At 51.2% G+C, this 12424-nt stretch overlaps 1 protein-coding gene across 2 annotated transcripts in view; it reads right to left on the minus strand.

Moving 5' to 3' along the window:
* LOC115097291 overlaps positions 1 to 11957 on the minus strand; it is a 43979-nt gene extending 32022 nt beyond the window's left edge. The window contains exon 1 of one of the 2 annotated variants that reach the window (XM_029612985.1): positions 11805 to 11957. In XM_029612985.1, coding sequence (XP_029468845.1) covers positions 11805 to 11915 — 111 coding nt within the window. In that variant the 5' untranslated portion in view covers positions 11916 to 11957. Of the gene's footprint in view, positions 1 to 11800 lie in introns of both variants that reach the window. The other variant, XM_029612986.1, reaches the window with a different exon arrangement.
* Positions 11958 to 12424: the final 467 nt, after the last annotated feature.

Consider the following 12424-nt stretch of genomic DNA (forward strand, 5'->3'; position numbering starts at 1 on the left):
CACCGAGCCATCCATCGATACCCTCGATGCCTGCGCCGGTGCCTTCGATGCTTAGGCAGTATTGAAACTTCCAGCTGCCATTTTGGAACTTGCAACAGCCTCAATCCTCTTCATCTCCTCCACCTCTGTTGCAGCTGTGGCCCCTTGGACCGGGATGAGAGTTGGTGCTACTACCGAGGGACGGCCCCCAATGGTCATCATCGCCGGAAGGCGGTGCAGGTGAGGACGACCCGGCTGGAGCTTCACCTATACCAGCCCTCATTCCCCTCAGGGTGAGCCCTTGGGCACCGGGGCCAGCAGGTCTTAGGCGGGGGTCTCCTCAGTGAAGACGGGTCCAGCGGCAGGCAGAGGTGGAATCAGGAATCCGGGTCGAGGCAGGCAGTGAAGGTGCAAAACAAAGAGCCAAGCCGAAGGTCAGGAGCAGGCAGCAGATGAGCGGAGACGAGGTACCAGGTCAAGGGTCAAGACGGACAGCAGATGAGCGGAAACGAGGTACCGGGCCAAGGGTCAAGACGGGCAGCAGACGAGCAGAGATGAGGTACCAGGCAAAGGGTCAAGACGGGAAGCAGACGAGCGGAGACGAGGTACCAGGCCAACGGTCAAGATGAGCGGAGACAAGGTACCAGGCCAAGGGTCAAGACGGGCAGCAGACGAGCGGAGACGAGGTACCAGGCCAAGGGTCAAGATGGGCAGCAGACGAGCGGAGACGAGGTACCAGGCCTAGGGTCAAGACGGGCAGCAGATGAGCGGAAACTAGGTACCGGGCCAAGGGTCAAGATGGGCAGCAGACGAGCAGAGACGAGGAAACAAGCCAAAGTCAGAACCAGGAGATCAAGCCGAGGAAGAAGCAGTAGGAACCAGGGACGAGGAATGGCACAGAGTCAGGAAGAACAGGAACCACAGGATCAGCAACGGAAAGGACCTGCTGCCAAGGCAAAGAACTGAGGACTGAGCCAGGGTTTAAATACCCCTCAGTCCTGACGCCATCTTTAGGGGCCGGGCCGTGGTTTCCTGCCGCAGCCCCTTTAAGGGTTGGGCTGAGTTGCACGTGCACGCCTAGAGAGGTGCCCATGGAAGGGGATGTCAGTGGCATCTAGAGCCACGTGGAGGCCATGCCAGCAGCTGACTCTGAGTCAGAGGCGCCGTGCTGGAGAGCAGGGAGCCTGCCGAGTGTCGGGACCGGCCGCGGGCTGCTGTGGCCAGGATTCCCAACAACCTAACTTCCTCATTAGATCACTTCCAGCTGCCATCTTGGTTTCTTGCAGCCATTTTGTGGTTGGCTCCTTTGGGTATAGCTGATAGAGTCTAATGACAGCTAGACTGGGGAGGTCAATGGTGCGAGCGTGCCCAGGGACGGATCCAACTGTGGTGATGGTGCAGAATGCAGAGCCCGTGAGCATTGACTGCCTAAGAGCCCACAGACAGCAGAGAGCCAGATAAGCGACAGAAGGGGGTAACCAGGGGAAAGCGGCAAGGAAGTTCCGGCAAGAGGAAGCCCCAGAAATTGGATTGATAAATGTCAGGAAGTGGGATTTTTACTATTAGATCACTGGATCTTGTTGAGATATTTTGGGGAGGGAGCTGCAGGGCATCCATTCTTTCTCAGATAGGTCAGCAAGGGTTTGTATGAATGGAAAACTTGTCTTCTGCTATTACATTTGAATTTGGGGATCCCTCAAGGTTCACCTCTATCCCCACTTTTATTTAACATCTTTCTGTACCCATTTCGGAGGTTGTTGGATGAATTGGGGATGAGGGGATATTTATGTGCAGACAATGTGCATATTCTACTGCCATTGGGGCAGGTAGGCTCCAGACTGTTTTAGACTTGAATTTTGCTATGGTTTGTGCAGAACAAATTAATGTCGAATTTAAGAGAACAGAGCCACCTAGGTTGGATGTTTGACAGGTGCCAGCACCAGTGAAGGTGGGTTCAGAAGCAGTGGAAGCTGTGAGAGATTTAGGGGCATTTTTAGAGTCTGGATTTATGTTAGAGCGTCATATTTACCATTTAGCCATACAACATTTTGGAAGATAAAGCTGGGGAGAAGGCTGCGTCCTTATTTGAACAATCAAGATTTTAAGATGGTTATTCATGTGATGGCTAAGTCTCATTGGGCTATTGTAATAGTCTCTGTATGGGCCTCCCTGAGAAGCTCACACATAGTCTAGAATAGTCTAGAATGTAGCAGCAAGGGTGATGGAGAAGGGAATCCACCTGTCTGGCCAGTGCTCCGGAATCTACCCTGGTTACCAGGGAGGGTCCAGATTGAGTTTACGATTCTGATGGTAACTTTTCATGCTGTGAGGGGGTCAAGTTCTAAGCTAGGTTGGTAGGTACCAGGATACCAGCTGAGATCTAGTCAAGGCCACTTGTTGGTCCTTCCATCATTCCGAGTTATGGTAAAAGCAAGCTGAGAGCCCCCGCCCTTTGGAATTTATTTCCTGTGGAAATTATAGCTGAGAGGAATTACTTGGCCTTTCATAAGAAAGTTAAAACTTGGCTGTTTAGCAGAGGTGGTTCAGAATTATGTTGGTGGGAAGTGAAGAGTGTGATTGGCTTGGTAACTGTATGTGGGTGGCTTGGAAGATACAGGACTTTCTTTACATTTTTTATGTGAGGGTTTGAATTTTTAATTGAACTTTTCTGTGTTTGTGATTTTATGATGAAAGTTGTTTCTGTAAATCACACTGGGCAACCCATTTTGAGTTGGGGATATGATTAATACAAATTTGAAATAAGTAAACTAAATAGAAGCCATGTGAAGAAGAGGGCCAGAAGCAGTGCATGTGGGAATACAGGCGAGGCAGAGGTGGGACCCGAACCACAAGCAGCACGTCAGGTGCTCCCACCCACAACAAGCAACAAGAACCCTGCCAGGACCAGGATATCAGTGTCCTAGCAAAGATGCATTGGTTATGATTAGCAAAATAAGGAGAGCCACATCAGGCTACCAGCATTGCAAGAGACAGCAGCAGCAGATAGAGCTTTCGCTCCTTGCCTCTGGAAACCACAACAGCTCGCAGAGCTGCACTACAGGCCACTGCCTCATGGATGCTGAGAGACGCAGGGGGAGCCATGCTAACAGCAGAAGGCTCCATGGTTATACCGAGGGGCATGGTAGTAACAAGGAACACTTCACATGGCAAAGCTCGAGCTGCCCGAGAAGACATCACAGACGTAGCAGACACAGGGGTGAAGAGAGGCGGCGCAGCCATGGAAGAGATCAAACAAGATGGAGGAAGCAAACAGCAACAATCAGTGTTGCTAGTGCAAGGCAAAGGAGCCACAACCTACACAAAGACAACAAGCCAGAAAAACATGGAAAGGAAGGTCCAAGCAAGCAGAAGGAACAAGAACAAGAAACTAAAAAGCAGGAAAGGCCGGAACACGCGTGATGGTGCTGGAAGAAAGTCAACGACGGAGATCGACAGTCAATACATTTATTGAAGTTATGGAGAGCTGCAGGGCCTGTTCATGATGCGGAACAGCTGCAGGGCCTCATCGCTAGGGCACAACTGCGAGAGTGGGAGAGCTGCAGTGGCAGAAAAGCTGGAGACGCCAGACCAGGGGCCATTCACGGCACAGAAAGGCTTCGAGGTGCCAAGAAGGAAGAGAGGGTACACGAGGGCTCCCGGCTGCATGGCCATCGCAGGTAGGTGGGAGGGGGAAGACCTGGTACGACAGGAAACCTTTAGGTTGCCTGGGGGTGGATGTATGGTGGGGGCAAACAAACAAAGGGGAAGGCAGTCCTGTGTTGTACTAAATAAGCTCATTGACAAAACTGACGCACTTAGGGTCAGTTAGGCCACAGGGCGAGCAGGAAAGGGAGATGTCAAGCAGCACGGTAGTCACCATAAGGAGCACAGTAACAGCGAGAGGGTAAAGAACATAAGAACATGCCATACTGGGTCAGACCAAGGGTCCATCAAGCCCAGCATCCTGTTTCCAACAGAGGCCAATCCAGGCCATAAGAACCTGGCAATTACCCAAAAACTAAGAAGATCCCATGCTACTGATGCAATTAATAGCAGTGGCTATTCCCTAAGTAAACTTGATTAATAGCAGTTAATGGACTTCTCCTCCAAGAACTTATCCAAACCTTTTTTGAACCCAGCTACACTAACTGCACTAACCACATCCTCTGGCAACAAATTCCAGAGCTTTATTGTGCGTTGAGTGAAAAAGAACTTTCTCCGATTAGTCTTAAATGTGCTACTTGCTAACTTCATGGAATGCCCCCTAGTCCTTCTATTATTCGAAAGTGTAAATAACCGATTCACATCTACCCGTTCTAGACCTCTCATGATTTTAAACACCTCTATCATATCCCCCCTCAGTCGTCTCTTCTCCAAGCTGAACAGCCCTAACCTCTTTAGTCTTTCCTCATAGGGGAGCTGTTCCATTCCCCTTATCATTTTGGTTGCCCTTCTCTGTACCTTCTCCATCGCACACATTTCAGTGAGGGGATCGAATAAAAAAAAAAAATCAGAGATAGCAGAGCTGGTATACACAGCAGCACAATAGGAAAAATTAAAAAAAAATAATACGCTGACATATGCAAACCCCCAAAGAAAGAGAATGAGTTATGCAAGTCAGACTGTAAAGAGAAATTTGTGGTAAGTGGGTGAGATGAAGTAGCGGTCCCTGGGAGCTGCATTCAGTATCAGCTAGAGATGTGAATCGGAACCAGAATCGGTTCGGATTTCAGTTCCAATTCACATCTCTAGTATCAGCTGCATTCAGTATCAGCTCCATTCAGTATCACCTGCAATCATTGGGGAGCAGAACCCAGAATAGTGTTAGGGGCCGATCTACAAAGCACTCCAAATCTATGGGGGACGGGGGCTGCATAATATGGCAGGGAGACAACCCCTGGATTGGGATAAGAAAGAAGTTGATCTGTGGTCAGCTGAATGGGGATGAACCGGCAGCACATCCCAGCAGGCAGGAAGCTCAGGGGACGGCTGCTGTGGGGGTGCGCTGAGAGCCAGGGTCAGCAAGCACAGGGCTGAGGAAGGGGCCCACAGGCTGCAGCAGGCATTCAGGGATTTTCCAAACCCAGTGCACAATGTATTTTAAACGAGTTCAAATTTGGTTTTGACATTCCTTATGTGGGCCTGCAGGAAGAATATTCAGACAATAACCAAAGGCCTGTGAGGGAAACGCGGTGCAGGACAGAATAAGCACCAGAGAGAAGTGGAAACGCGGTGCAGGACAGAATAAGCACCAGAGAGAAGTGGAAACGCGGTGCAGGACAGAATAAGCACCAGAGAGAAGTGCAAACGCGGTGCAGGACAGAATAAGCACCAGAGATAAGAGCAAACGCGGTGCAGGACAGAATAAGCACCAGAGAGAAGTGCAAACACGGTGCAGGACAGAATAAGCACCAGAGATAAGAGCAAACGCGGTGCAGGACAGAATAAGCACCAGAGATAAGAGCAAACGCGGTGCAGGACAGAATAAGCCCCAGAGAGAAGAGGAAACACGGTGCAGGACAGAATAAGCCCCAGAGAGAAGAGGAAACACGGTGCAGGACAGAATAAGCACCAGAGAGAAGAGCAAACGCGGTGCAGGACAGAATAAGCACCAGAGAGAAGAGCAAACGCGGTGCAGGACAGAATAAGCACCAGAGATAAGAGCACCGCGTTTCCTCTTCTCTCTGGTGCTTATTCTGTCCTGCACCGTGTTTCCTCTTCTCTCTGGGGCTTATTCTGTCCTGCACCGTGTTTCCTCTTCTCTCTGGGGCTTATTCTGTCCTGCACCACGTTTCCACTTCTCTCTGGGGCTTATTCTGTCCTGCACCGCGTTTGCACTTCTCTCTGGGGCTTATTCTGTCCTGCACCGCGTTTGCACTTCTCTCTGGGGCTTATTCTGTCCTGCACCGCGTTTGCACTTCTCTCTGGTACTTATTCTGTCCTGCACCACGTTTGCACTTATCCCTGGTGCTAATTCTGTCCTGCACTGCGTTTGCACTTCTCTCTGATGCTTATTCTGTCCTGCACCGCGTTTGCACTTCTCTCTGGTGCTTATTCTGTCCTGCACCGCGTTTGCACTTCTCTCTGGTGCTTATTCTGTCCTGCACCGCGTTTGCACTTCTCTCTGGTACTTATTCTGTCCTGCACTACGTTTGCACTTATCCCTGGTGCTAATTCTGTCCTGCACCGCGTTTGCACTTCTCTCTGATGCTAATTCTGTCCTGCACCACGTTTGCACTTCTCTCTGGTGCTTATTCTGTCCTGCACCGCGTTTGCACTTCTCTCTGGTACTTATTCTGTCCTGCACTACGTTTGCACTTATCCCTGGTGCTAATTCTGTCCTGCACTGCATTTGCTCTTATCCCTGGTGCTTATTCTGTCCTGCACTGCGTTATCAAATCATATCTATCACCTTGTTGAGGGCCATTAAAGTATTTTTCTCCTCAGGGCTCCTCTCGCCATCCTTCCCCTTTGTGGCCCAGGTGAAGGAGAGTGTCTCCTGCTCTGCATCTCTCTGGTGACATCTTCTCCTCAGACTGGTTCTCCAACTTACGTTTACTGATTAACAAACTTTCCACAAATGAAACTGTATATTCAAACTACTTCCATAGCCTGCTGCTGGGGTGCTGGTGCTCCTCGCCACTGTCTCCTCATCTGTGCAAACAGCCCAGTAGAGGGGGAATCCTAGGAGGAGTCTCTCACCATGAAAAGATCCTGAGCCCCTTTGAGGTGCAGATCCGGCTGGGAGTCTCCAGGACTTGATGTTACAAATCCCGTTTTCGCCTTCCTCTCTGTCAGGCCGATGGAGTAAAGTGCACTCCGGCGGAGCGCACTGTTAGCCCGGGTTTGTCCGGGCATTTTCCACGCGCTATTTTCACCCCTTATACAGTAAGGGGTAATAGCGTGTGGAAAATGTGCGGCCAACCCCCCGAAACTAATAGCGCCCGCAGCATGCAAATGCAATGTTGATGGCCCTATTAGTTATTCCCGCACGACACAGAAAAGCAGTAAAAACTGCTTTTCTGTGCACTAGGGGTGTGAATCGTGTGATCGATCGTCTTAACGATCGATTTTGGCTGGGGGGGAGGGAAATCTTATCGTCTTTTTTTTTTTTTTTTTTTTAAATAGTTAAAAATCGTAAATCGGGGGAGGGCGGGAAAACCGGCACAGCAAAAGATCCCTAAACCCACCCCGAACCTTTAGAACAAATCCCCCACCCTCCCAAAATGTTTTAAATTACCTGGGGTCCAGCGGGGGGGTCCCGACGCGATCTCCCTCTCTCTGGCCACGACTGCGTTGAGAAATGGCGCCGGTGGCCCTTTGCCCTTATGTGACAGGGCAAAGGTAGCGCCGGCGCCATTTTGGTTCCTGGGTCCCAACGTCACGCGTGCAGGAGGTCGCCCCCGGACCCCCAGGGACCTTTGGCCAGCTTGGGGGGGCCTCCTGACCCCCACAAGACTTGCCAAAAGTCCAGCTGGGGTCCGGGAGTGACCTCCTGTGCGCGGGCTGTATTTCCAATCTTCAAAATGGCGCCGGCGCTACCTTTGCCCTCACTATGTCATACGGGCGACGGTCGCCCGTATGACATAGTGAGGGCAAAGGGCCACCGGCGCCATTTCTCTCAACGCAGTCGTGGCCAGAGAGAGGGAGATCGCGTCAGGACCCCCCCACTGGACCCCAGGTAATTTAAAACATTTTGGGGGGGTTTGGGAGGGTGGGGGATTTGTTGTAAAGGTTCGGGGTGGGTTTTAGGGTGTTTTTGGTGTGCCGGTTTTCCCGCGCCCTATTTAACGATACAATACAAATGCCCCTGATGATAAATCGGGGGCATTTGTATTATATCGTGCACTCTAACGATTTTGGACGATTTTAAAATTATCTGACGATAATTGTAATTGTTCAAAAACGATTCACATCCCTACTGTGCACCCTCCAACTTAATATCATGGCGATATTAAGTTGGAGGCCCCAAAAGTAAAAAAAAATTTAAAATCTGCCTGCAGCCCACTGACAGCCGCCACTTCTGTCAAAAAGGTGGCACTAGGGACGCGCTAGTGTCCCTAGTGCCACCTTTTACTGCGGGTGCTCGCTGGCTCTCCCGCGACTTTTACTGTATCGGCCGTAAGTGACATCTCTGGGCCAGAAACCTGATGATCCAGTTTTGACCAAAAATCTCCGTCTCCTTCCTCTAAGTTGTGAAGAGAGGAGGGAAGAAAGCCAAGTGTCAGGCTGGGTGGTGCCCTCACTGGTCTGAGGGGTCGCTCACAGGTCACACCCCCTGCTCTCAGGATTGGGGGTTGCCCCTCTCCAAAGCACAGGATCTTCCCCAGAACAAGAAAACTAATCCAAAAGCTTAGAAAATCTCCAAAAAAAACCCCTCTCTCTCTTCAAAAAGGAGGCAGAGCCCATCAGACTGAAATCTCCTCTAAGCACAAGGAAAATAGCCACTCAGCAGCTGAAAAGGAAAACCAGCTCCTTACTCCTGAACGAGCACCGACTCTGCCTTTACCCCCCCCTGACAGCCAGGGAGTGCAAACTCCCACAGGCGTTACTAGTGCTGATGTAAGGGACCCGGGGCCAAGCGATTCTTAAATAAAATAAATTCAATATGCAGCAATATGCAATATTAATTCAACCCTTATATTTCACATTTTCTCACCTACCCAGAAATAATAAGTCCCATGGCACCACTTTTTATTTATAAAAGTCTTTCATGCTAGCACTCTGACTAGCTATTGATTATTTTATGTATATTTTAAAAAATCTATTTTATTTTGATTATTTTTATGTTTTATTTCACCTGTGTAAACCGTTTTGACAAAAATTTATTTTTAAAAAACGGTATATAAATGTTTTTAAATAAATAAATAAATAGATAGTGGCAAACCAAAGGCTCAGTCAGCTGTACCCTATTTAATTTCCCTGAAGTGCCCTGCCCACGGTCACAAGGGGCAGCAGTGGGATCTGAACATGTGGATGAGTCTCTGGCCCAGATAATTCGCAAACCTGCAGGGAGGCCCCAAGAGTTTTCCAAAACAGGGCAAGAGAATTGGGAGACCCTTTAGCTCATAATAAAATAAAAGGCCCAGCACAAGCCATCTGCTTCTTCAGTACTGAAATAAACTCCGGATCCATGCAGCTGAAGTTACAAAGAAACAAAACTGAAACACTGAAAGTCTTAACTGGAAGGATAGTTGGGAGCAAGAAAGTAACGCAAGAGCCGCAAACACTGATCCTGAACCTTGCAAGCCGCAGGGTCCCGCTGGGCGTCCCAGGGAAATTAGCAGCAATGCTGTGCAGCCCTGAAAGGTGGCGGGGCCACGGGCCCCCGAAGGACAGGGAGATCCGCGGCCGGGCTGCCGCCTTTACAAATAAAAGTGATTTCTGGGCCGGCAGTGGATCAATGACTCCTCAGCACGCGGGCATCGCTCAGGGCTGAGTGCTGCTGGCAGAAGCAGCTCCCTGCTGCCCAGGCTCAGGAACTGCTCCGAGACCCAGCAAGAAGTGCGCCCATGGATGCACTGGACGTTTACTTATGCAGACATTTTATATAGAGCACAGCGCTTTCCAAAAGTAACATTCATAGCGATGGAAGAGAGGGGCTTTCATTAGCAGGCACATGAGAGTCGGGGGCTACTCAGAGGACGTGACAAAAACTTCATAGTGAGCAAAGCAATGGAAGGGATGGGCAGGAGGCCAATAAGGAGCAAGCATTCTAGGAAAAATGATGGAAACCCTATCCCTGGAGGTGCAACCCTCCCGTGCCAGACGGGCTCCCTCCCTCCCCTAGCTCCCATTGGCTCTCCTGTGGCAGACAGGCTCCCTCCCCTAGCTCCCATTGGCTCTCCTGTGGCAGACAGCCTCCCTCCCCTAGCTCCCATTGGCCCTCCTCTGGCAGACGGGCTCCCTCCCCTAGCTCCCATTGGCCCTCCTGTGGCAGACGGGCTCCCTCCCCTAGCTCCCATTGGCCCTCCTGTGGCAGACGGGCTCCCTCCCCTCGCTCCCATTGGCCATCCTGCGGCAGACGGGCTCCCTCCCCTAGCTCCCATTGGCCCTCCTGTGGCAGACGGGCTCCCTCCCCTCGCTCCCATTGGCCATCCTGCGGCAGACGGGCTCCCTCCCCTCGCTCCCATTGGCTCTCCTGTGGCTGATGGGCTCCCTCCCCTCGCTCCCATTGGCTCTCCTGTGGCTGATGGGCTCCCTCCCCTAGCTCCCATTGGTCCTTATTTATGTCCAAATATTTGATAGTCTGCTTTTATCCAGAGCACAGTAAAAGCAGATTACAAAGAGTCAGAATACTTTAACAAGTCACTATCAGAGCAAAAGCTGAAAGTTTAGAGTAGAAAAAATTAATTTACTACAAAGTTTAAGGTCAAACATTGGCAGACGGTGCTAGAACTAGTTTAATGTATCAGGATAATGCAGTATAAGGTAAACCAGACCCAGACTCAAACAAGAGCTCTGTTGTTCTCCAAAATGAGGGCTCAGGGTGGCAGGAAGAGGAGAAGGGAATAGCCACTACTATTAATTGCATCAGTAGCATGGGATCTTCTAGGTGTTTGGGTAATTGCCAGGTTCTTGTGGCCTGGATTGGCCACTGTTGGAAACAGGATGCTGGGCTTGATGGACCCTTGGTCTGACCCAGCATGGCATTTTCTTATGTTCTTAAAGCAGACTGCCAGCAGCATCTCGGCCTGGACTATGGGTACAGAATCTCTCAGAGGAGGGGAAGCAAGAATGGCCATCTGCGAGGTACTGAGCTCGCTTGATGGGTTTTTTCCTCCTTCCCTTAAGACTCCTGGGTCTGGTTCTGGCTTAGGAAGGAGCTCAGACAGAGCGAGGGGTCCTTGCTTAGCCGGGATAGACAGACAAAGGGGGTCCTTGCTCAGCAGGGAGCTGGGATAGACAGACAGACAGAGGGGTCCTTGCTTAGCCGGGAGACAGACAGACAGACAGAGGGGTCCTTGCTTAGCAGGGATAGACAGACAGACAGAGGGGGTCCTTGCTCAGCAGGGAGCGGGAATAGACAGACAGACAGACGGGTCCTTGCTTAGCCGGGATAGACAGACAGACAGAGGGGTCCTTGCTCAGCAGGGAGCTGGGATAGACAGACAGACAGACAGACAGACAGAGGGGTCCTTGCTCAGCAGGGAGCTGGGATAGACAGACAGATAGAGGGGTCCTTGCTTAGCCGGGAGACAGACAGACAGAGGGGTCCTTGCTTAGCAGGGAGAGACAGAGGGGTCCTTGCTTAGCCGGGATAGACAGACAGACAGAGGGGTCCTTGCTTAGCAGGGATAGACAGACAGACAGAGGGGTCCTTGCTCAGCAGGGAGCTGGGATAGACAGACAGAGGGGTCCTTGCTTAGCAGGGAGCTGGGATAGACAGACAGACAGAGGGGTCCTTGCTTAGCAGGGAGCTGGGATAGACAGAGGGGTCCTTGCTTAGCAGGGAGCTGGGATAGACAGACAGACAGAGGGGTCCTTGCTCAGCAGGGAGCTGGGATAGACAGACAGAGGGGTCCTTGCTTAGCAGGGAGCTGAGAAAGACAGACAGACAGAGCGAGGGGTCCTTGCTCAGCAGGGAGCTGGGATAGACAGACAGACAGAGGGGTCCTTGCTTAGCCGGGAGACAGACAGACAGACAGACAGACAGAGGGGTCCTTGCTTAGCAGGGAGCTGGGATAGACAGACAGAGCGAGGGGTCCTTGCTTAGCAGGGATAGACAGACAGCCAGACAGAGGGGTCCTTGCTCAGCAGGAAGCTGGGAAAGACAGACAGATGGGGTCTCATGCTGCTTGCTGGGAGGGGGATCTCTTACTCACGGCTTTGCTGTGGAACTGGTAATGGAGTCCGGGTCCCTGAATAGAAACAGCTTTCCCTGGGAATGAGGCCAATTGCAAGCCTGACAGATTAACAAAGGGACAGGGATGCATGCTGGGAGGAAGATGGTACCACCCCCAACCCCAAATCTTCAATTCAGCTGCCTCCCTTCCCCCTACGGCTAAGTGAAGGTGAGAAAGGACAAACCCTCTTAACCCTTCAGCCGCCACTGGGGCTGAATGGGGGATGGGGAAATTTGATTTTGAAGCTTCTCTAATATCAAGCACTGAGTGAAAAAAGGAGAAACACGAGCTGGGACACAACCAAGTCATACCAATTACAGAAGGGGTAAATATAAATTCACAGCGGCCCAGCTGAGCTGGAGAATATTATCCATCTCTCACAGAGGGGGCCAGGAAGGCTCGGGGATGGGAGCAGGGATAGAGAGCCTGTCACCTCTAGGACTGGAGGGCTCAGGGGATGGGAGCAGGGATAGAGAGCCTGTCACCTCTAGGACTGGAGGGATCAGGAGATGGGCACAGGGATACAGAGCCTGTCGCCTCTAGGACTGGAGGGCTCAGGGGATGGGAGCAGGGATACAGAGCCCATCACCTGTAGGACT

Source organism: Rhinatrema bivittatum, chromosome 8, assembly GCF_901001135.1.
Source record: "Rhinatrema bivittatum chromosome 8, aRhiBiv1.1, whole genome shotgun sequence".
Classification (NCBI taxonomy): domain Eukaryota; kingdom Metazoa; phylum Chordata; class Amphibia; order Gymnophiona; family Rhinatrematidae; genus Rhinatrema; species Rhinatrema bivittatum.